Source organism: Balaenoptera ricei, chromosome 5 (assembly GCF_028023285.1).
Source record: "Balaenoptera ricei isolate mBalRic1 chromosome 5, mBalRic1.hap2, whole genome shotgun sequence".
Lineage (NCBI taxonomy): Eukaryota > Metazoa > Chordata > Mammalia > Artiodactyla > Balaenopteridae > Balaenoptera > Balaenoptera ricei.
The window spans coordinates 43,786,761-43,810,327 of NC_082643.1; the positions used below are offsets into that span (position 1 = coordinate 43,786,761).

Sequence of the window (23,567 nt, forward strand, 5' to 3'; positions counted from 1 at the left end):
CATGCATGCTTCAACCAAGAGTTCGCATACCACAACTAGGGAGCCCAAGTGTTGCAACTAAGGAGCCCGCCTGCTGCAACTAAGACCCGGCACTACCAAATAAATAAATAAATATTTAAAAAAAAGAAAAACTACACTGAAATACAATTTCTGACCCATCAAATCAACAAAGATTCAAAAGCTTGACAATGCGCTCTAAGCCAGGGCTGTGGGAAACAGGCACCCTCATGCATTGCTTGGGATGAGGAGATTATAACACCCATAGCAGGAAATTTGGCAAATTTATCAAAACTACATATACATTTATCCTTCAACTCAATAATTCCAGTTCTAGGAATTTACCCTGAAGATATAGCTCCAACAAAATGGAAATATATATACACAAAGTTATAACTGCATTATTTGTAATTGTGACATTTTGGAAAATACCTAAACGTCCAAACATAAGAACTTAGATGAATAAACCATGGTACATGCACACAATGGAGTACTATGCAGCTAGGAAAAGAATAAAGTTGATCTCTATGACTGATAAGGAGTGATTTCTAGGAGATATCATTAAGTGAAAAAAGCAACTGCAAAAGAGCAAATAAAGTATGCCACCTTTCGTGTTAGATGGAAGGGGAAGTATACACATGTATTTGTTTATCTCTACAAAAAGAAAACATACGCAAAACCAATGTAGTTGGAAACCTACAAGGATAGGAGGGAATGGGGTAGAATGGACATGGGTGGGGTAACTTCTATGAGTGTAGTTTTTTGTCTAGTTTTGACATTTCAAAGCATATTAATGTCTCACAAATTTAAAAAATAAATCAACAAGGATGCAACTAGCAAAGTGAAAGCAAATTTAAACAAATGAACCCAATTGTATTTCAAATGAATAAAAGAACACTGAAGGAAGGGGGAAGAAAAAAAAAATCTAAGAAATTTACAAAGATAGTATTTGACCACATCTGCTCCATCTTGGGTGGGGTACCAAGAAATGCAAAATACCCTGAATTCTTTTTACATTTTTTTCTTTTTGTAGTAAAACAGGTGAAGCAATTCTAAAGCAATTTTAGATGTATTATAGGATTGCAACATTCTTATTATTACAATTTCTCTCTAAGTTAGAAAATATTTCTAGATTTTAAAAAAAAGTAGAGAGCTTTGTTTAGGAAGGAAAAAAAAAAAAAAAAAAACCTCTGAAAAGCCACTAAGAAGAGATCTTGATGTATAGTTTATATTTAGCCAAAAGAGGACAAATACAACCTCTGGAGGTTAGCTGTACAGTTCCTCCCACCTCTGCCCTCTGCTGCCTCTGATTTAAATCTGGTTGGCTAAGAATATACAAATCAATTTTCACTGCAAAGTAAAGGAGCTGTTACAGTGGAGGATTACTGGACTGAATGTCAATACTATGACATAGTATGAGTGTGTTTCATGTTTGGTAATTGCAATCATTGTTGCTTTTGTTGTGGTCATCCATGTACAATGCTTGGTGTCAGTCGATTTATCTCTTGTAAAAATAAAATACAGTGTGTGTGTGTGAAAAAAAAAAAAAATAAAAAATAAATCTGGTTGGCTTAGAAAGGATGGAGATGGGGGGAGGGAGGGGGGACAAAATTAGGTGAAGAGGATTAAGAGGTACAAACTTTCAATTATAAAATAAATAAGTAATGGCATGTAATGTACAGCATAGGGAATATAGTCAATAATGTTGCAATAACTTTATATGGTGGCAGATGGTTACTAAACTTATAGTGGTGATCAAGTTATAATGTATATGTGTTGAATCACTATGTTGTATGCCTGAAACTAACATAACATTGTACTCAACTACAATTAAAAAATTAAAACTAAAAAAATAAATAAAGAAATCCAACTGGCTTTTGGTTTCTATCACTCAACCCATCAGAAAGTTCGCAGGTTCTATGCTTTTCTAAGCCTTGGCTAATACTGTAAATTATACAATTGTATACTGCACCTGTAATTGCAGTTATATACGATCAAGAAGCATGGAAGATGCTAACAAAATTCTGAGGCCCTCAGTCACAAATGAGTTATATTCAACTCTTTGTTGACCAGGACAGGGAATGAATATCGTATCAGAAACACAAAATCATGATTAGGAAAGTTGGTTAAGATGCTTGAACCTCTGCTTTCTCAACTACAACATCTCAGCCCTAACCCCTTTGGATTACAGAGAAGGTCAAACACAATGAATGTGAAAGTGCTTGCGCACATAAATGCAAGGAATTATTATATACACCCAGAACTGTGTGGGGTCTATCCAGGATTGTTAACATGAGGGTTTCTGGAAGGGCTTTCTGGGGTCTCTGGATGGGCTTTCTGGGATCCATAAACATCTTGAAATTATACACAAAATTTTGTTTGTATGATGCAAATGTATGTTGTTGTTTTCCTAAAAAAAAGGATACATAAATATTAACTGATTGCTAACCTAAAAAAGGTTAAGAACTACCAATTCCCATTAAGTCTTTTCAGAGTGGTGGTTAAAGCTTCCTTAAATTCAGAAAGAGCTCCACAACTTAGAGAAATTTAACAAAGTGTTAAAATGTGGTTGCCCAAGAGTTATATATCTGAACTTGTATCTTAGACAGATTAAATATCTGGCAGTGACCTAGAAGCTTTTACAAAGGTCTTTAAACCCCCCTTAATGACTGTATAAGCCACGGATTGTCAGCTACCAACACACATGCCAGCACTCCTTACTTGCCTATCTGCAGCAGACACTTAAATCAACAATGGCTCCCTTCATATGCCTTCCTTTCCAGGAAAGCACACCAGAACACGACTATCAGTCATAGGAGGAGGGGACTCAGAGGTACAAACTACTATGTAGAAAATAAATAAGCTACAAAGATACGTTGTACAGCACAGGGAATATAGCCAATATTTTATAATAACTATAAATGGAGTATAACGTTTAAAAACTGTGAATTACTATGTTGTACACCTGAAACTTATATAATACTGTACATCAACTATACCTCAAAATAAATAAGTTAATTAATTAAATAATGGCTCCCTTCAAATGCCTTCCCAGGAAAGCACACCAGACCATGACTATCAGTCACTGGAGCTGACACGTGAAATAAAATCCATCTGTTCTCTCTGAAGCCCAAGCCACCACCATGAGATATGAAAAGAAGATTCCCCAGGATTCCTCTCCCATTATTCTATTCACACGCCAGCTTAGGGCATATTTACCGCCAGCAGGAAAGAACATCTTTAGTGATCCTCCAAATTTTACTTGACATATACATAAAAGAGAGGAAGGAAATCTTGACAAGTTCTTCAGGGTGACAGAAAACACCCTTTGAATTGAAAACATGCCAGAAATGCCACAAAAAGTCTTCTGAGGTGTCTGATTTTTACTGTGGACTTTGTGGTTTGTTGATGGGTTTTCTTTTTTTTTCTTTTCTTTTCTTTTGCGGCTGTAGGCAAGAACTGAGAAAGGCAATGTGGTATAAATATCTGCCTTCCTTGCTTGATCTTCATTAAAGGGACAGGTTTTTTTTCTTTAATTGCATATGACTCCCTGAAGGGAGACAGAACTAATTGGCTGGTAAGGGATTTGTACAGCTCTAAGGAGGAAGACTTTAACATCTCAAAGTGTCATTAAACATTGCAGGGATTTTTTTTTTTTTTTACTTTTTTTATTGCTTATTAAACATTGTAGGGATTTTACAAGCAAGATGGAATCAACTTTATAAACTCTAATCATGCTCAAGTATGTCTACATTTCATTAAGTTAATTTCTTACTACTTTAAATATAATGGCTGTTTTCCTTCTTTTTCTTGCACTATATATTCCTCATGTAAATATATTAATATTGATAACTTATATACTTACATAGTATAACCCCATCACTTTCTAATATAAAACTAACTTTCTAATTTGTGCCAAAATAAAACAAAAGTTTGAACAATCCACAACACATGCAATTACTCGAAATATCAGCGCTTGAAATATCAACGCGTTGTTCTTACCATAGCATAGCACCCATCCGTTGTCAAGATCAAAACATCTATAGGTGAAGTATGGTTGGCAACACAAATGCCTCCCTTCTGGGGTCTGTACTGCCTGCAATTACAAACAATGGTTAATACTAAATCTTGAAAAATGGCCACTATTTTGCAGAACAGCATGTAGAAATTCATGCTATTTTGTTTTTAAAAGTACACTAAAAAAATAAAGTTTCAAAGTATACGGGCTCATCTTAAAAAGGTTGTCTCCAGGCAGTATGATGGGAGGGGGGTAAGAGTATAGGAGGAGGGGTCCATGATTTCCCTTTACATACATTTATATCACTTTTCTGTAATGATCATATTGTCCTTTTACGATGAAAAAATAATTTTAAAACATTAGACTGAATTACAAAGATTCCATAACTTTAATAAACTTTGTGATATGTAAGTTTTACTTATTTTACCATAAGTGTTTTCACATTATTTCAATCTTCATAAGTATCACTTTTAGTGGGTTCAGGATGATCCAGAGTAAATTCACTGTAGTTTCCTCCTTCCTATCCCCCTAAAACAGAGGTTGGCAAACTCTCCTTATCACAGGCCAGAGAGTAAATACTTCAGGCTTTGCTAGCCAGCCAATCCCTTTCAAAACGCCTGGACTCTGCTGTTTGGGCACAAAGGCAGCCACAGATAATACATAAATGAATGAGCGTGGCTGTGTTCCAATAAAACTTTATTTACAAAAATCAGATGGTGGGCCACAATTCGCCTACAAGCCCACAGTTTAGTGTGCCAACCTCTGTCCTAAAGTTCAAATGGTATTTCACACTAATGAAGCAAAGTGGTTTTCTTTGGACCCATACAGAGAAGAAAGGGAACCAAATGCATAACAACTTCAGTATGTTTTCCTTAAAATTAGAAGCAATTCTACAAAAAGCTGTGAACTCCTCTCTATGTAATTAAAGCTCCTTTTCTGTAGAAGATGTTTCCTCTAATCACACTTTTACCAAAACATTTTCTTCTACTCCTCACCCCAAAACTCACAGCCCAATCCCAAATCCTGTAATTTTAGAAATTTAAGGGGCCTTTTATGTTGGTAACACATGGTAAAGCCAAATGATGAAATGTTTCCCTTCTACAAAAAAGATACAAACATCCAGACACACAGATATAGAGAGCAAACGAGTGGTTAAAATTGTGTGTGGCAGGGGCATCAGAGGGGTGGGGAGTGGGAGGTGCAAACTACTGGGCGTAAGACAGGCTCAAGGACGTGCTGTACAACACGGGGAATGTGGCCCATATTTTATAATGACTGTAAGTGGCAAGTAACCTTGAAAAGTTGTACAAAAAATTTTAAATTTTTTAAAAATGATCCAGTCAGTAAAAAGAGAGACACTTGTCATAGAACTTTTAAAATAATGATATTAAATATAAAAAAATAAAATTTAGTTTCCAGAAAAGTAATTCAAAAACAATCAAAATGGGGCTTCCCTGGTGGCGCAGTGGTTGAGAATCTGCCTGCCGATGCAGGGGACACGGGTTCGAGCCCTGGTCTGGGAAGATCCCACATGCCACGGAGCAACTAGGCCCGTGAGCCACAATTACTGAGCCTGCACGTCTGGAACCTGTGCTCCGCAACAAGAGAGGCCACGATAGTGAGAGGCCCACGCACCGCAATGAAGAGTGGCCCCCACTTGCCACAACCAGAGAAAGCCCTCGCACAGAAACGAAGACCCAACACAGCCATAAATAAATAAATAAATAAATAAATAAATAAATAAATAAAACAATCAAAACGATCTCCATGTAGCTAATAACTTCACTTACTACCTTTCTCCTCTCTGATGAGGGGTGAGGTAAGCAGAATGCTGGGTTCTGTTTTAAGGCTCAGTTGTGGGATTTTAGAAGTGGCAGAGCTGAGACTAGAAACCAGACTCAGGATTCCCAAGTCTAGTCCTCTTTCCACCATTCTGCGGGCCTGTCACCTTCACCATTTAAAAATTTTTACATGGATCCAGTTTAAAACCTGACTCTCCCATTTACTAGCCACGTGACCCTAGACAACCAAACCCAGAGCTTCCATTTCTTCACCCCGTAAACAGGATAACACAGCGCCTTCTCAAAGGGATGACCTATGAGAAGTACGGGCCTGGCCTGCACACCATAAATGCCTATTTATTAAGGTCATTACATGTTTATTATTATGTTCCCTCTGCAAATGGATTGCTTTTGAAAAGTAGGGGGTTTTTTTGTTTGTTTTTTAAACATCTTTATTGGAGTATAATTGCTTTACAGTGGTGTGTTAGTTTCTGCTGTAAAACAAAGCGAATCAGCTATACGTATACACATATCCCCATATCTCCTCCCCCTTGCGTCTCCCTCCCACCCTCCCTATCCCACCCCTCTAAGTGGTCACAAAGCCCCAAGCTGATCTCCCTGTGCGATGCAACTGCTTCCCACTAGCTATCTATTTTACATTTGGTAGTGTATACATGTCCATGCCACTCTCTCACTTCATCCCAGAATGTCCTCAAGTCCATTCTCTACGTCTGTGTCTTTATTCCTGTCCTGCCCCTAGGTTCTTCACAACCTTGAAAAGTGTTTTTGTGCACTGTTATGTCTGTGACGCTCTAAGCAGTAGGGATGAACACACTGGAAATACTCTTATTTCACCTGCTTCCTCCCACCCACTACTGTCAATCACACACTGATTTACCTAGAGAAAGGCTGGCAGGAAGCCAGCAAACACTCACTTGTTATGATAATGAATGGTACCAGAGAGGGCACGAACACAGATCCTGCAGCAAGTCAGGTGGACCAGTTCACTCAGCCGGTTTTTGAGGCTGAAGGAAAGAGAAAACATTTTATTGTGCAGCTCTGGGCACTCCTAAGAAACAATACAATAAAAGCTTCAATGTGCTCCTTGACAGCAGCATACTGTTCAATTCTCACCGTCTCGCTGAGGCATTTAGGACAAAACTCTAATGGAAAATAGCTTCCACCCTGACCAACGATAAATCCTGACCAAGGACTCGCATGATAAATTCCTGCCCAAGATAAGCTGAAGCTTCTTTGGTGTCAACCTCATGAGCTTGACAATACTACAAGACTCTCTTGCTTTCCTTGAGTCCCTCAGTCCATTTGCTTCTTTCTCTTCATTTCCCCCTTTTTTTTTTTTTTTATTATTTATTCATTCATTTATTTATGGCTGTGTTGGGTCTTCGTTTCTGTGCGAGGGCTTTCTCTAGTTGCGGCAAGTGGGAGCCACTCTTCATCGCGGTGCACGGGCCTCTCACTATCGCGGCCCCTCCCGTTGCGGAGCACAGGCTCCAGACGCGCAGGCTCAGTAATTGTGGCTCATGGGCCTAGTTGCTCCGCGGCATGTGGGATCTTCCCAGACCAGGGCTCGAACCCGTGTCCCCTGCATTGGCAGGCAGATTCTCAACCACTGCGCCACCAGGGAAGCCCTTCATTTCCCCTTTTGAAAAGCAACTTCTGTCAATTTAAATGTAAGCATCATGGGAAATCAAATAAAGACTATGAAGATGAAGTGAGCAGCATTTTAATACACGTGCTGAGGCCATAAATTTGACACAGCACATAGGAATCACACAAATATTCTCTTTGTGGACACAGCTAAGAAAATGGACAATCCTATTAATGGCTGGGAGGAAGGAAACATTTCACCTGCTTTCTGGCAGCTGTCCAACCAGGGTAGTTCCTATAACCAAAAAACTGATCCCAATGAAAGCCAAGGTAACCCTGAAAAAGAAAAGAAACAGTAATGCAAAACCTAGTTGAACAGTAGGGGGAAAAGGGAAGGAATATAAAGTTCATAAAAAATTAAACTGTAAATAACTTGAGGAGCATCTACGCTATGCAATATGATGCAGCCATTCAAAGAATCGGGCAAATCTATAGATTCTAACATGGAAGAATGGTTCTTTGCACATTTTGAGAAAAAAAAAGAGTAAATCTCAAAATAATGTGTAGAGTATGATACCATTTTCAAAATAACAGCAAGCACATAACCAGTCTATAGATGCATACAGCAGGCCTGGAAATTTGTTCACAAAACTGCTACGTTCAATCTATGCAATCATCAAAGGGTTAAGCGGGCTAGTGAAGAGAATAAAAGTCTTGCCTTTCTGCTTTTCTGAATTATTTTTTAAAATTTTTAAAAATATACACATATTAACTTCTTATATAAGATAAGAAAAGAGTTTTATGCTGTATAAAGGAGTCATTTCAGGTTGAAAGTAGTTAACTTATTTTGTTCGAGATACTTTGGTGTGGCATGGTGAGGCTGTAAAAGGAAAATACCTTGCAAAGGTCTGAAAAATAACTTGTTTTTCTATGCTTTTTAATGACGGGGCAAAAGGGCACAATTCAATTTTTTTTCAAAGAAATTTACAATTTATAGCAAATGACCAGAAAGTTTTACTTAAAGGCTCTTTCATAATAAGAGCACCAAGTTATATCACCATGTAGGAATCCTTCCATGCAAGTCTAAGTGTGGTTCCCTTGTGTGGTTCTAGATAGCTCAGAAGTTAGTAAACAAGGTGACAGACAATACCTCTCATTTCCACAGACACTTTCTCATTTTTGAAAAGTGCTTTTACTTTCAAAAAGGAAATAGTCATTTTTAGAAATGTAAATAGAATTCCTCAAAAAGAAAAAGCTGAGATTTTATACCTTTCAAAATAAATGGGGCTTCCTTATAAAGACCTTGTTAAGTTGTTAAACCTTGTTAAAGTCTTAGTTTAACACCTTTTGACACAGCAATTTGAAGGTCCGATTCAGTTTTTCTTTGGATGCCATATTTTCATGTCAGTCACTAATGCAATAACTAAATGACTGCTTAATCTCATCCAACAATCACACAAAAGTTTTAAAATAATGTTTTGTGCCACCTTGTCCTAATGAGAATCACTTGTTCCTACACATTAAATCAGAAGAGGTTATATATTTTAACATGTTTAACAACTGGGTTCAGAACTACTGAACATTTTTATTTGCTAAATTAACAGAAAATTCTGTTTTCCAGTCTCAGTGAGCCAACATGAGAGTTCTCACAGATGACACAAGTTTTCTGCCACAATCTGTGTTGCTTAAGAGCTTTACTGAGATACAATTCACACGTCATACTATTCACCACTTAAAGTGGCAATTCAATAGTTTTTGCCACATTCACAGTTATTCAACCATCAACACAATTTTAGCACAATCTGTTTTTTAAATGCTCACTCTGTAGCAACTGCTTCTTTTAAAAAGCATTTACAAAGCAATTCTTTCCCATGAAGAGTATGTACTAAGAGTAGGAGCCTCAATTCTGCCATTTTCTTCTTGTTCTTGGGTGCTTATATTACTGGATTATCCTAAATCTGTGGTTTCTTTGCAAGAATCTTTTATGTCACGTATCTATTTTATGAGCATTCATTTAAACTAGATAATAGAATCATATCACTATTTGGTGGGCACCCCCAGCAAGTGAAAGCTAACCAACATATGAGGGCATCTCAAGTACTCTGGGCTGTAAAATCCTCACTCTTTCTTCAGGTTGCCTTGGATACGGTGCCTGACCCATGGACCAAGTGAAGATGTAAGAGCTCGCCTATATATTCAACCTTACTGAAATTTCATTTCTTTATAAGAATAAAAATAAAATCAATGGAAGCACTAATTATAAATAGACTAGAAACTTCTAATAAATAAAAGCTGAAACATTTCCCAAACACAACAATGGATAATCTTGTGCACCCCAGAGTTCATGAACCCCACTTTGGGAACACTGGCTTAATGTTCAAGCAAGTGTGTCCTAATTTCACTTTGTTATCACAGCTGAAATCATTCCCCAAAGACATACCCCAACATCTACACAGTGGCAACATGAGCACAAGAAAAGAGAAAGAGCTTCTTAGAAATGTGCCTTTGCCTACACTTAAGCAATCTCTTCCCGCATAATAAATCTGAATGAGGCAAGGATAGACCACCCTAGGGATGGTAAAGAGGTTTCAACTCATGTGCCAATTTTAGTCTGCTGGAAGCAACTGCCTGGAAAGCTGTATTGAGAGCACACCAAGGTCATGGCCAGGGAAATGAAGCAAGACAATCAACAGCAATATCGTGCCTGGCACCCGTGCTACTACCTGCCATCACCACGCTAAACAGACCGTAACCACTTCATCCCACTGCCCAGTGTCACCCCTTCAACTCACGATCCACACTGCGGCTCCAGTAAACTGGGCTTTGAGGCTACTTCCTCATGAAGCAGCACGCAAACTCAGAACCAAAACGGGGCCCAACTGGTGAACTTTTAATAGGAAAAGTGAGTGATCAAAATGGAACTAGGTGGAACAAATTCACCCTTCCAAATATCTCTCTCCCCCGTGGTAACCATTCTGAGGAATTTTTTTTCTCCTGTGCAGCTATGAATGGCTACAGACCAGCAAAGAGAGGCAGTCACAGTTTGGATGACGCTCTGGTGAACGTGAAACTGTAAATACCCTCTCTTCTTTTTTCTAACTTCCCTTTTCTATCCATCCTCAAATTTTCCATGACTGAAAGAGCAACACGGATGCAGTTAATATATACTGGATTCTGAATACACACTTTCATTTGGGAAAAATGTGAGAGAATAAATAATATGTTTTGGTGGAGGTCACGTTTAGTGGTGTTTTCTAAATGGGAAGGTGTGGGTTAGTATCATTAATACTCTCACATGGCCATTCCATACATGATTTAAAAAGAAAGCTGAACCAATTGTACCATCAAGTTACTGGGCAGGAGACGTACCTCAGAGGTAGTAGGACACAGTAGCGCACTATGACGCCCAGCACCCACACCATGGTGAGCTTCGGACTGATGTACTGGAAATTTACATTGGTCCTTGTGAGGAGATTCCATGACACTAGCTCCTCTGAGGAGAACCTCTGGGTCACTTCGTCTTCCACAATGGCTTCCAATCCCTTCTTGGAGAAATAAAACACGTCAGACAGCTCAAAGTCCCTTCCTCGCAGACCAGACAGCCCTTTTTCCATGGGTGACTCATCTCTTTGGATAATACCTTAAAAGAAAGCATCAGGACATGAGAAAATGCCATAGGACAGAAGAACAACTGATCAAAGAGGCTACTTTAACTTGTGCAGAAGACAAATAAATAAATCGAATGGGTAACATGAAGCAGATTTCAGAAATAAAAGACAAGCAACTGCAGTGGGAAAAGAGGTAAAAATCCCTGAGTCTGTGTGAAACGGCTTCTACCCAATGATTTCAATTCATTACAGAGGGATTTGGTCCTCAATAACCCTTTTGCTTGCACCTTCTCCCTATGAATCATTAGCAAAAGAACTCACAGAAACAAACTCTCCCCAAGTATAAATCTAGACTGTGTAGAAACAAAGATTTATGTTTTCCCCAGATAAAAACTATAAAGCCAGAAAGCAAGCAAAATGGCAAAAGATATTTACCACAAATAGCAAAAATTTGATGTTTTTAATATGTAAAAATTATTTAATAAGAAAAACATAGGCTCCTGCAAAAAAGTAAGCAAAGTTCATGAACTGAATTCGTAGAAAAAAGATAAACAGTTAATAAATATTTTAAAGCTTTTTTACTTGTAATCAAAGAAACGTGAATCAAAGAGTGGCCTATTTGCATGATCAAATCAGCAATATGTTTGTTTAATGATAAAGTTCACAGACAGAAATGACACAGGTACTCTCATACTCAATTTGTATGAGTGTGGAACTAGGAGCAATTTTGTCAAAATCTGTTTGGCATGAAGAAACTAAAAATAGTTTTGCTGATGATTCAATAATTCCAATTCTAGGAATCTGTCATAAGAAAATAATCAGAAACGCAGGCAAGAGTGTTCACTGTAGCATTTTCATTATAATAGATCCAGACAGGGACTTCCCTGGTGGCACAGTGGTTAAGAATCCGCCTGCCAATGCAGGGAACATGGGTTCGAGCCCTGGTCCAGGAAGATCCCCCATGCCGTGGAGCAACTAAGCCCGAGCACCACAACTACTGAGCCTGTGCTCTAGAGCCTGCGAGCCACAACTACTGAAGTCCGCACGCCTAGAGCCCGTGCTCCGCAACAAGAGAAACCAACGCAATGAGAAGCCCTCCCTCGCCGCCAACTAGAGAAAGCCCACGCGCAGCAACGAAGACCCAACACAGCCAAAAATTAATTAATTAAAAAAAAATAGATCCAGACAATGAGATATAGTATATCCATTAATAAAAAAACTATAATGTTAAGTGAAAAAAGTCAGGATCTAAAACTATGGTTTACTCTTAACTCTATGAAATATATATATAGTAAAAATGTCCAGAAGGAAACATTAAGTGGTTATCTCTGGGCAATAGGACTAGGTTTTCCTCTTTATACTGTTATTGTATTTTCCATAAAGAAAATAATTCAAAGATTTTTTAAAGTAGCATAAGTTTGGTAGATTGAAAAATGACTACTGCCACTCGGTTCTACCCACTGAATAAAAATAATAGATGAGAAGATCTTCAAAATAAAAAGTAGCTATATACACAGTGACATGGCTATCCATTTGTCCCTATGGGGCATATCACAAATGAATTTACTTCTTACATTAATTAGAAAAGTCAAGACTTAAGACATTGAGTTCCCTGAAAGAAGATCCCCTTTGATTTTCTCATCTTTCAGTTTACTAGGAAATCAATGAGGAAAGTGGAGACAGCTATGTGATCTGCCCTCTGGAGAACTTGGATGTGCATCTGTAGGAGGAGCTGTAATACACCCATTTTTTGAAGGGATGGCAGCATAATGCACTGGAGTAGAAAGTAAAGAGGATCTGGAATCCAAAGTCAAGTTCTGTTAGGACAACCACCAGCTTGCTCTGTGACCGGAGTTAACCAATAAGTCACCGAACTTGGTGTTCTCCTTTATAAAATGGGGGGCAGGGGGCTGGGAAAGTCCTTACAAAGGCTAAAGTTTTCTGATTTCACTTTTGAGTTTTTTGGTGGGTTTTGTTTGTTTTTGCCCGCATGCAAAGCTAATACCTAACCACCTTAAGAATGAGAGCACTAAAGTAAGTTCTTGAATGATCATTAGATTATCTTTTTCAGTAGCGTACTCCAAGTGGTTTAATCTTTCTTCATCTCTGCAAAGGGTTTAATCAGTATTAGAAAATGAACCAAATAGTTTTGCTACTGAATTACCCTCTTGCTCTGTAGGTGCTGCAGTACCACTGAGAGCAGGTTACTCAATCCGAGCACTGGCCAATATTTAGCAGTGCAAGAGTTTCATTATTTAGCAATGTATAGACTTTTTTTATTAAGTCTAGAAGGGAAGAAATGAACAGTTACTTGGGAAATCGCTGAATGAAATACACTGGAGACAGGAGACTGCCCTTCTAAAAAATAACCTTTTTCAGAAGGACCAGAGATAAAAATACAAGTTCAAGTTGCCTCATATTATTTAACTGAGCCAGGAGAGAAGAGATCTGTAAACAGAAGCCAACCCTTTAGCCACTACACATTTGATGTGCAATGTTTTCTCTGCCCTCTGACCTACTTTATTCTGTGTAACTCAAATAAAATATAACTCAATTTTATATTTTCCTTAAGCCTCTTTCGAAAGTATGTGAGTAACTGCAATGCATCTAACTGACAAAGGATTCATTTCCAGAATATCTTAACATACAAAAAATTCATAAGAAAAAGTCAAAGAACTCAGTTAAAAAAATGCTTAAGTATATGGCGAGGAATTCATAAAAAGAGTAAGCCTTAATGACTTACTTACTTTTAAATAAACATTTAAAACGATGTTCAGCTTCCCTATAATCAGAGAAATGCAAAAACCACAATGAGATACTATTTCATACCCATGAAGACCGATAAAAATTTTTAATTGAATAATATCAAGTGTCGGTAAAGACCTGGGACAATGGAATGTAATTAGCACAACCACACTAGAAAACAATTTGGCACTGTCTAGTAAATTTAAAGATATTCACAGCCCAAGACCCAGCAACTCTACTTCCAGGTACACCGCAGGAAGATCTGCATTTAATAATTGCAAATATACAGAAAAACTGCAGTGATGGTTCACTTTACCCAGATCCACGAACTGCCAATGTTTTGTCACATTTGCTTTACTGTCGTATCTCTGTATGTATAAAACAATACTTTTTTCTGAACCACTTGAGAATAAATTGCAGACATCATGCCCCTTACCCCCAAATATTTCAGCATAGATTTCTTTAGGACATGGAGCTTCACTTATTTAACCTCAGTACTTTTTTTTTTTTTGGCCTTGCCGTGGGGCTTGCAGGATCTTAATTCCCCAACCAGAGATTGAACCAGGGCCACGGCAGTGAAAGCACCAAGTCCTAACTGCTGGACCGCCAGGGAACTCCCATAACCACTGTACAATTATCAAAATGAGGAAAGTTGACATTACTGCAATACTAGTATCTACAGACCTTATTCAAATTCTGACAGTGGGACCAATATCTTTCATAGCATTTTTTTCCTGGTCCAGGATTCAACCCAGGATTGTACAATACCTTTACATGTCGTCTCTGTAGTCTCCTATTATATGAAAAGTTTCCTCAGCCTTTCTTTGTTTTTCAAGATACTGACATTTCTTAAGAGCACAAGCCATTTATTTTGTAGAATGTCTCAATTTGGGTTAACGTGATGTCTCTTCGCGATTAGATGCAGGTTGTACACTTTGGGCAGGAATACTATGTAAGTGATGCTGTATCCTTCTCAGTGCATCACATGGGGAGGCACTGATGTCAGTTTGTCCCATGATTTGTGACGTTTAACTTTGACCACTTGGTTTAAGGTAGTCAGTGCTTACAGGGTTCCTCCACTGTGAAGTTACTATTTTTCTCTTTTTGATTAATAAGTAGATAATTATTACCTATAAGTATCTATAAAAAAGGAGATGCTTTGAAACTACAGAAATATCCTGCTCCTCACACTTTCACTCCAAATAAATTGGTACTATGTGTCTTTTAAAATAGTATTTTCTCTCTCCTTCATTCCCTCCACATTTATTATTTGGTATTCCACTTTAAGGAAGAGCTTTTTCCTTATATTCTAGAGAGCTTCTTATAAAATTGTGCACAAACAGGCATATATAAGAACATCTTGCCACATTGTTTATAATGGCAAAATAGTGGAATCAGTACAAAGGTCCATTCAATAGGTGGATATACAGCAATATATACAAATATCGGGACTTCCCTGGAGGTCCAGTGGTTAAGACTCTGCGCTTCCACTGCAGGGGGCACAGGTTTGATCCCTGGTCGGGGAACTAAGATCCCACATGCCACCCACATGGCGTGGCCAAGAAAAATTAAGTTTAATTTTAAAAATATATATACAAATATCGAATCATTATGTTGTATACCTGAAACTAATATAATGTTATATGTCAATTATATGTAAATAAATAAATGGCAGCTCATATTTTTTAAAATGGATATATGAAGTATATACTACATAGCAGTTAAAAGAAATTAACTAAAATTTACCAAATTAGATAATTCGCAAACATCAGAAGGAACAAACAATTCAGAGTAATATGTGAAAGGTGATATTTTTATAGAGTTTGAATAATGCAAAACAATAAATACTATGTATTGTTTAAGAATACATACCTGTATAAGGGAAGTATGAAAATAATAAACATCAAAATCAGAGTAGTAGTTTCAGGTTTGCCAGGGCAATGGAATCAGGGAGGGATAAACAGGAGAATTTGTTTTGTAAAGTTTTATTTATTAAATTAGGTGTTGGCCACACATGTGCTATAACCAAGAAGAAAAAAAAAAAGTTACATGGAACTGACAATTGTTCCCAAGATGAAGCTCTATATTGTAAGAGAGCAGGTACTAGCTTAAGAGCTCTTTAATAAGGCACACAAAATCTGAAATTAGGTATTATAAAATTAGATGTCAAAAGAAGCACTACTGAATTTATAATGTTACTTCCTTCCTGCATATTGACTACTGAGGGTCAGAAATACTGACTGAATTCACCCTAAGGATGAACTTCTAACAGGAAAAAATATTCAATTCAATCCACATATAGGGGATACTCACTATGTATCAGGCATCAAAATACACCTTAGAAAAAGAGGAAATATTTCTTTTGACACCAAAAAATGTTCATAAGTAGATCAAAAGTCTTCAAAATATAGATATAAATACATATCAGATTTAACTAGCACAGACAGTTTCTACACTGGTTTTATTGTCATTAAGGAAACCTCGTTATTATTAATAAATTAATCCTGATCCTTCAGAGAACCCACAGTTCTTAAATTGGTAAAACCCTGATTCTAGAAAGTATTTCCTTTTGTTTCGCAAGTTAACCTCAAAAAAGGAAAGCCATAAACATTTGAACTTTGTCCTTACACCAATGCTTTGGCCAACACGACAAGGTTCATGCTTGGATGAAAATAAAATTAGAACAATTATATCTAATGCAAGAGATGAATTGCACAAGCTGTCTGTGCCACCTGCCTTGAGCAAGTCACTGGTACATAAATAATACCAGCTATGAAAGGCCTGTTAAAAGAAATGGAGGCTGAAGTTAAAACCATCTCAAATATAATTAACTCTAAATTAGCTGAGTGAACTCTTGGAATAACTGCCCATTTATAAATCACGCTAGTTTTTCCATCTTCCAGCTGTAAAGTATACTTTCTAGGTCAGCAATTACGGAAAATCAGGGTCCACCACAGACCAAAAGTGGATATAGCAGGCTTATGTATAGAAGTTGATCCTTAACCTACCAATAGGCTATATTCCAAAAGTCAGAAGCTCAGAGTTTAAGACACACTCTCTCATGGAAACTTTGAATTCGTCTGTTTAGAGCTAGAGTCCTATCCAATCATAAGCCTAATTAACCCAAAATATACGTGATCATATAGTAGCAGTACCATGAAATAGAAATCTCCTTTAGCACTATTTCCACAGGAAATTTAAAAATTAAATCTGGCTTGGAATCAACAAAAACAAAACAAAAAACTTCCTCGTCCTGTAGTGACTTAGAAGGGGCATTAGGGGCACTTTCTGGGACACTGTTAATGTCCTATTTCTTGATCTAGGTGAGAGGTCCATGAGTACAGTTACTTTGGGAAATCCACCAAGTTGTACATTTATAATTCTACACTCTTGTCTATGTATATTATGCTTCAATTTTGTAAAAATTGTACTTGAGATCTGCTGGATGGCCTATAGTTAACAATACTGTATCGTACACTTAAAATTTTGTTGAGAGGGTAGATCTTATGTGAAGTGTTTTTACCACAATTTTAGAAAAAAAAAGAATTGAAGGAGACAATATCTGTTAATCCCCTATTTCCATGATTTACCTATTACAGAATTAAATAAATACTACGTCCCTTAAAAAAAAAAAAAAGTTTACTCTATATCCCCCTACCCAATTATTAAGCAATTGGGCAGGAAGGAGTTTACCTGTCCCAGCACCAACTAGTGGTGGCAAGGTCCTTTTTCTGCTATGAGAATTTCCTCTGAGGGTCTCTGGTTCTTGGCAAGAAAGCCAGGCCTACATTCTTCCCTCCCATGCCCCAATATCCTTCCTGATCCATAAATGTGATTGGCCTGATTAAAGAGACCAGGGTAAAGTAGCTGTAAAGATTAATTGTATGCGGGCTTGCCTGGTGGCACAGTGGTTGACAGTCCTCCTGCCAATGCAGGGGACATGGGTTCGAGCCCTGGTCCAGGAAGATCCCACATGCCCCAGAGTAACTAAGCCCGTGCACCACAACTACTGAGCCCACGTGCCACATCTACTGAAGCCTGTGCACCTAGAGCCCATGCTCTGCAACAAGAGAAGCCACTGCAATGAGAAGCCTGCGCACCACAACGAAGAGTAGCCCCCGCTTGCCGCAACTAGAGGAAGCCGGCGCGCAGCAACAAAGACTCAACGCAGCCAAAAATAAGTAAATAAATTTATTTTTTTAAAAAAAGATTAACTGTATGCGGTTGGGGCTGGGGAGTGGGGTGGATCGGAGCAGCTGGGATTAAAGAGCGGAAATATTCAGTGCCAGCCTCCGGAGAGATAAGACCCATGTTCAATCTCTTGGCATAGTTCAAGGTCCTGATACAATTCTAACAAGCCAGAGCGAAGGACAGATCCCTGAACAGACCACTGAGCTCTGTCCTCAATCTTCTCCAGTTCATTAATCATCACAGATATTCACACACTAATGAGTGAATCAACTACGCAGTCACCCAATTGCACAGGTTTCCAGCCCACTTTTTGTCATCTTTTTTCAAAATAATTTACCATCGCAAGGCTAAGCTTGACATATACCATGTGCAAAAAATTCCCTGGGCCGTTAGTCAAGTTACAATTTCCAGCACATAAATTAGGCGATTTGAGTATGCTTACTTCACAGTGAATCCTTTGTGTTCCTGACTACCACTGCTCTCCTTCCTAAGGACTCTTTAAAAATCCAGTTTACTGTTATTAACTTAGTTAAGTGTAATAATGGTATCCAGATTATGTTTTTAAAAAGTCAGATTTTTGAGACGCATACTAAGGTACTTAGAGATAAAATGACATAATATCTAGTTTTAAAATACCCCCATAAAAGGACATTCATTAAGGTGAGAGTATGGGGGGTGGGGGGATGGGATGAATTGGGAGATTGGGGTTGACATATAACACTACTGATACTATGTATAAAATAGATAACTAATGAGAACCTACTGTACAGCACAGGGAACTCTACTCAATGCTCTCTGGGTACCTAAATGGGAAGGAAATCCAAAAAAGAGGGGACACATGTATATGTATAGCTGATTCACTTTGCTGTACAGTAGAAACTAACAGAACATTGTAAAGCAACTATACTCCAATAAAAATTTTTAAAATGAGTCACTACAACTATACATTAAAATACATGACAGCACAAAAAAAAAAAAGTGAGAATACGGTGTTTCTGATTGCTTATCTGTATTCTCTGATTTTCGACATTGCTCACATACTACATCTGTAATTAAACTTTTAATTAAATAAAATACTTCCACAAAGGAAAAACTGAAAAAAAGGATAGGTAAAGCAAATTCTTATTGAATTTGGGTGATGGCTATAAGGGAATTAACTGTACTATGCTCTTTACTTTTTAAAACTGAATACTGTATTTTTTAAAAAATCTGTTGAAGAAACTCATTTGAAAAGTCAGTTTAGCTGGGAATCAATTTCCTCATCTAAATCTCATTCATTCGTTCATTCAGTCATTACAGAGAGTGCCAGGCCAGGCACTAAAATATTCAATACACAGGTGGGAGAGGGAAAAAAAGGAGTTGAACTAACTCAGTAGTTCTCAAGCATGGCTGCACATTAGAATATCTTTGGAATCTATAAAAGTAAAGACATCAGGGTCCAACCCCAAATCAACTAAATTAAAATAACTACACTTTTTAAAATATATAGGAATGGGGGAAAAACTATAAGGAAAGATATCAAAATATTAGGTCTTCTCTGAGTAATAGGATTTCATGTGGGTAACTTTTAATTTTCTTATACATCTGCAATGTCTAATTTTTCAATAAAGTATATGCATTATTTTACATAGTGAGAGAAACGTACTAAAAATGCTATTTTTAAAAACCAAAATGAGATATGTACTACTACTTACCCACCACAATGGCTATAATTAAAAAGGCCAAAAATACCAAGCACTGAAGAGGCTATGGAATGCAGACACAGCTCTGAGCGTGTACAACTGTTTTGGAATACCATTTAGCAGTTTCCAACAGTTAAACACACTTGCTTACCCTATGACCTGGCAATTCCGCTTCAAGGTATGTACCCAAGAAAAACAAGTAAACAGGTTCACAACAATGGTCATAGCAGCTTTATTCCTAACGGCTAAAAACTGTAAAATAACCCAAATGTCAATCAACACAATAACGGGTAAACAAATTATTATGTATTTGTATAAAGAAATACTCCACAGCAATTAAAAAAAATCCACTGATTCATGTAACAACATGGAGAAATCTCATAAACATTATGCTGCTTGATAAAAACACAAAAGAGCCCATCCTATATGATTTCATTTATGTGAATTTCAAAAAATAGGAAAAACTAATTGATAATGGCAGAAATCAAAAGAGAGGTTACAATGAGGACTGAGGGATGAGTCACGCCTACTAAGCAGGGCCTGAGAGAACTTTGAGATCATGAATATGTTCTTCAGCTGAATCTGGGTGGTAGTCACATTGGTTTACAAGTACGTAAAAATTCATCTTATTGAACAGTTGATATTTGTGCAGTTTAATGTATGTTAATTATGCCTCAGTTTTTGGGGGGAATCAGAAAACTGTTACAGGGACTTCCCTGGTGGTCCAGTGGGTAAGACTCCACGCTCCCAATGCAGGGGGCCCAGGTTCAATCCCTGGTCAGGGAACTAGATCCCTCATGCTGCAACTAAGAGTCTGCATGCCGCAACGAAGATCCCGTGAGCCGCAACGAAGACACGGTGCAGCCAAAATAAATAAATAAATAAATATTTTTTAAAAAGAAAACTGTCACATTTAAGAGTCTCCACAACTTTTAGCTATAATCCCAATTAGAGGCTCTAGCCAATCATACCTACCCTTCCCATGAATAATTTAGTCTTCCTTCCTAAACTAAAAAGACAACTGACATTTATTGAATGCTTCCTGATGCCAGACTGTGTGCCAAACCCTTGACATGTACACTCATGTAATCCCCATAATCCTATGAGGTATTGTCTATTATCCCCATTTTACAGACTAGGAAACTAAGGCTCAGAGTGATTGGGTAACCTAGCTGGAGCCATGGGGAGAGAAAGAAATAGAACCAGGATTTGAAACCAAGTCTGTGACTCCAAAACCAAATATTCTCTCATATCCTAAACCTTCAAATTCCATGTCACTCTGTCCAACAGTTGCTCTCTGACAAACCTCAAAGATGTAAGATCTTTCCCATCAACTCCACATCAGCCCCAGTTCTTCCTTGCTAAAGAGAAGCCCTGAGTAGCAGTTCTACTGAGTATCTCTCCTACCTTTGAAGGAAGAAATGGAACTTTGATATGGGAAAACCTATAAGTGGCCTCCATCTGTCATTAATCTGGACACGCACTTGTCACTGACTGACTTAGGCTTAATCATCCCTCCCAGGAAGCAGGAACTCAAGTCACTGGTTTGTTTTTTTTTTTTTTTTTCCAATCTGGGGCAGGAATCTTTTACAGCCTGGAGCACATCCCATTAGGTCCTCCTACAGTAAGCCCAATAAAAAACAGCCCCTGGGCAGTGGTCCATTTAATACTCCCTCAGTTTGTAGTTCAGCCAGGTCCGAGTTGCCCAGGAGGCTGTTCTGTCCAATTTGTGATTCAGCACACAGATGTCCTGCAGTATCCTTCCTCTTCAAGTCCTCTCTGAGGCAGAAACAGCTGCCCCAGGCATCTTGCAGGTTAGTCAAGGTTTAGAAAGGATAATAATCACCCTTGATGTTTTATCGTTGTCACTGTTAGGGTTTATTCTAAAGTCATTTACCTCTGTTATATCCTCATTAACCTGGACTGTTACCCAGCCAAGGTTTGTAGAAAACAGCCTCTATACAACCTGTTGTATCCTCAGCCATGACTCTACATTGAGTTCAAGGTCTCTGAGCCAAAGACAGAGTGACTGTAAAGTTAAGAAGGTTAAGCTTCAGTCTCCTCACCTGCACGGCCCCTTCCGAGCTCCCACACCTAACTTTGTGTATTCTTTTTCTTAAAGAGAGTCTCCAAATTGTATAAGCTTCAGGCCCCCACAAAACCTGGATTGGTCCCCACCTCTGAATCAAATTATTTTGTTGCTACGAGTGACAGATCTACGTTAACCCCTCACCCTACAACCTAAAATGATTTAGAAGAAGAAATACTTAGGATGAGAGAAACATGTTATTACCAGTAAGTATTAGAACACTGAGAGTTCACAGACACACGTTACCATCTTTCTGCTTAGTTTCACCTATTATTGATAATATTTTATCGATTTGATGGTCAAATTAGCAATATACTTGTAAGAGGGGCTGCTGTTGGCTAGGTCATTTTTTGGTTGCTGTTTTAAGGTTTGAAGTTTATCTGTTCTTGGAAGTAGAGAGATCGGTAAGGATGAAAAACAAAAATATGAATACAATGCAAACTGAAGAAAAAAAAAACTCACTACATAAAAGTTTCACAAGTGTCCCTGCTTTAGAATGACATTCGTATGTACCATATAATAGGTCCATAAAAAGAAAAGGGGGCAAAATCAGCAGAACTATCATGACCCATGATATACATGAAATGTGCTCAAAATAAATGCTGACGTAGCATCTCCTTTGGTTCCCTAAGAGCTACTCAATCACGATTGCCTAGTTTTTAAAAAAACTTTAGAGTTATGAAACTACTCGTGCTCCCCTCACCCCCAGTAACATTTCCCCAGTTGGCACATTTAAGAGTCACATTCAACTTTTTTTTTTTAACATGAAAAGGGTAAAGTTTACTTTAAACACCTACACATCCCACTAGTTAATCCAAGTAGGAAAAACAAAATAAGGACAGGGGAGAAAGTCCACATATGATGCAAAATAAGAATTTACAAAGAAGAAATAACATAAACAGAAAAGTATAAAAATCATAAGAAACAACTTTGCATAAAGTCCTATGCAAATGAATATAATAAAAAGCTAGGCAAAATGGATAGCTTTCTAACTAAGAAAATATTACTAATATTGACACCAAGAGATGATTGCTCTAAACGGTGGGGGGGGACAGTTCAGGAGGTAATGTGAGCGCTGGGGAACAACAGATGAAGCTTTGGTCGACCACCACTCATCTCCTGCTGTGCGGCCCAATTCCTAACAGGCCTCATACCCGGGGATTGGGGATCCCTGCTCTAAAGAGAACCATTTGCACAAATGCAATAATGTTGTGGGGAGTAAGGAAACTTTACCTGTCCCAGACCCGAACCATTTTACAAGGAATTTTACCAAACCTTTAAATCTGAGAAGAAAGGGCATAAAGGGGGAAGGAGGGAAGTAAGTAGGTAGGTAATACACTAATCTCAAATATAAGGATAAATTGCAAAAATCCTAACTCCAATTTTGGCAGACAGCTTCCAGCACCATATTATGACCAAACAATGTTTAGTCCATAAACACAAAGATGACTCTAATATTAAGCTATTAATGTAATTTACCATAATATGCCTAAGGGGGTGGGGGAAATACTCATCACCAGATATGCTGAAAAGCATGACAAATTCAACATTCATTCTTGATTTACAAAACAAGCATCAAGAAGTATTTACTGGACTTCCCTGGTGGCGCAGTGGTTAAGAATCCGCCTGCCAATGCAGGGGACACGGGTTTGAGCCCTGGTCCGGAAGGATCCCACATGCCATGGAGCAACAAATCCCATGCGCCACAACTACTGAAGCCCGTGCGCCTAGAGCCCGTGCTCCGCAACAAGAGAAGCCACCACAATGAGAAGCCTGTGCACCACAACGAAGAGTAGCCCCCGCTCGCTGCAACTAGAGAAAGGCCGCGCACAGCAACGAAGACCCAAC

The 23,567-nt window shown here is 38.1% G+C and overlaps 1 protein-coding gene across 4 annotated transcripts in view; it reads right to left on the reverse strand.

The window, feature by feature from the left end:
• Positions 1–23,567, reverse strand: part of GPAT3 (glycerol-3-phosphate acyltransferase 3) — a 58,089-nt gene that overhangs the window by 9,257 nt on the left and 25,265 nt on the right. For all 4 annotated transcript variants that reach the window (XM_059922710.1, XM_059922708.1, XM_059922707.1 and 1 more), the window contains exons 4-7: positions 10,774–11,044; positions 7,666–7,740; positions 6,732–6,821; positions 4,000–4,093 (exon numbers count right to left, since the gene is read on the reverse strand). In XM_059922710.1, the coding sequence (XP_059778693.1) occupies positions 4,000–4,093; positions 6,732–6,821; positions 7,666–7,740; positions 10,774–11,044 (530 nt within the window). The remainder of the gene's footprint in view (positions 1–3,999; positions 4,094–6,731; positions 6,822–7,665; positions 7,741–10,773; positions 11,045–23,567) is intronic.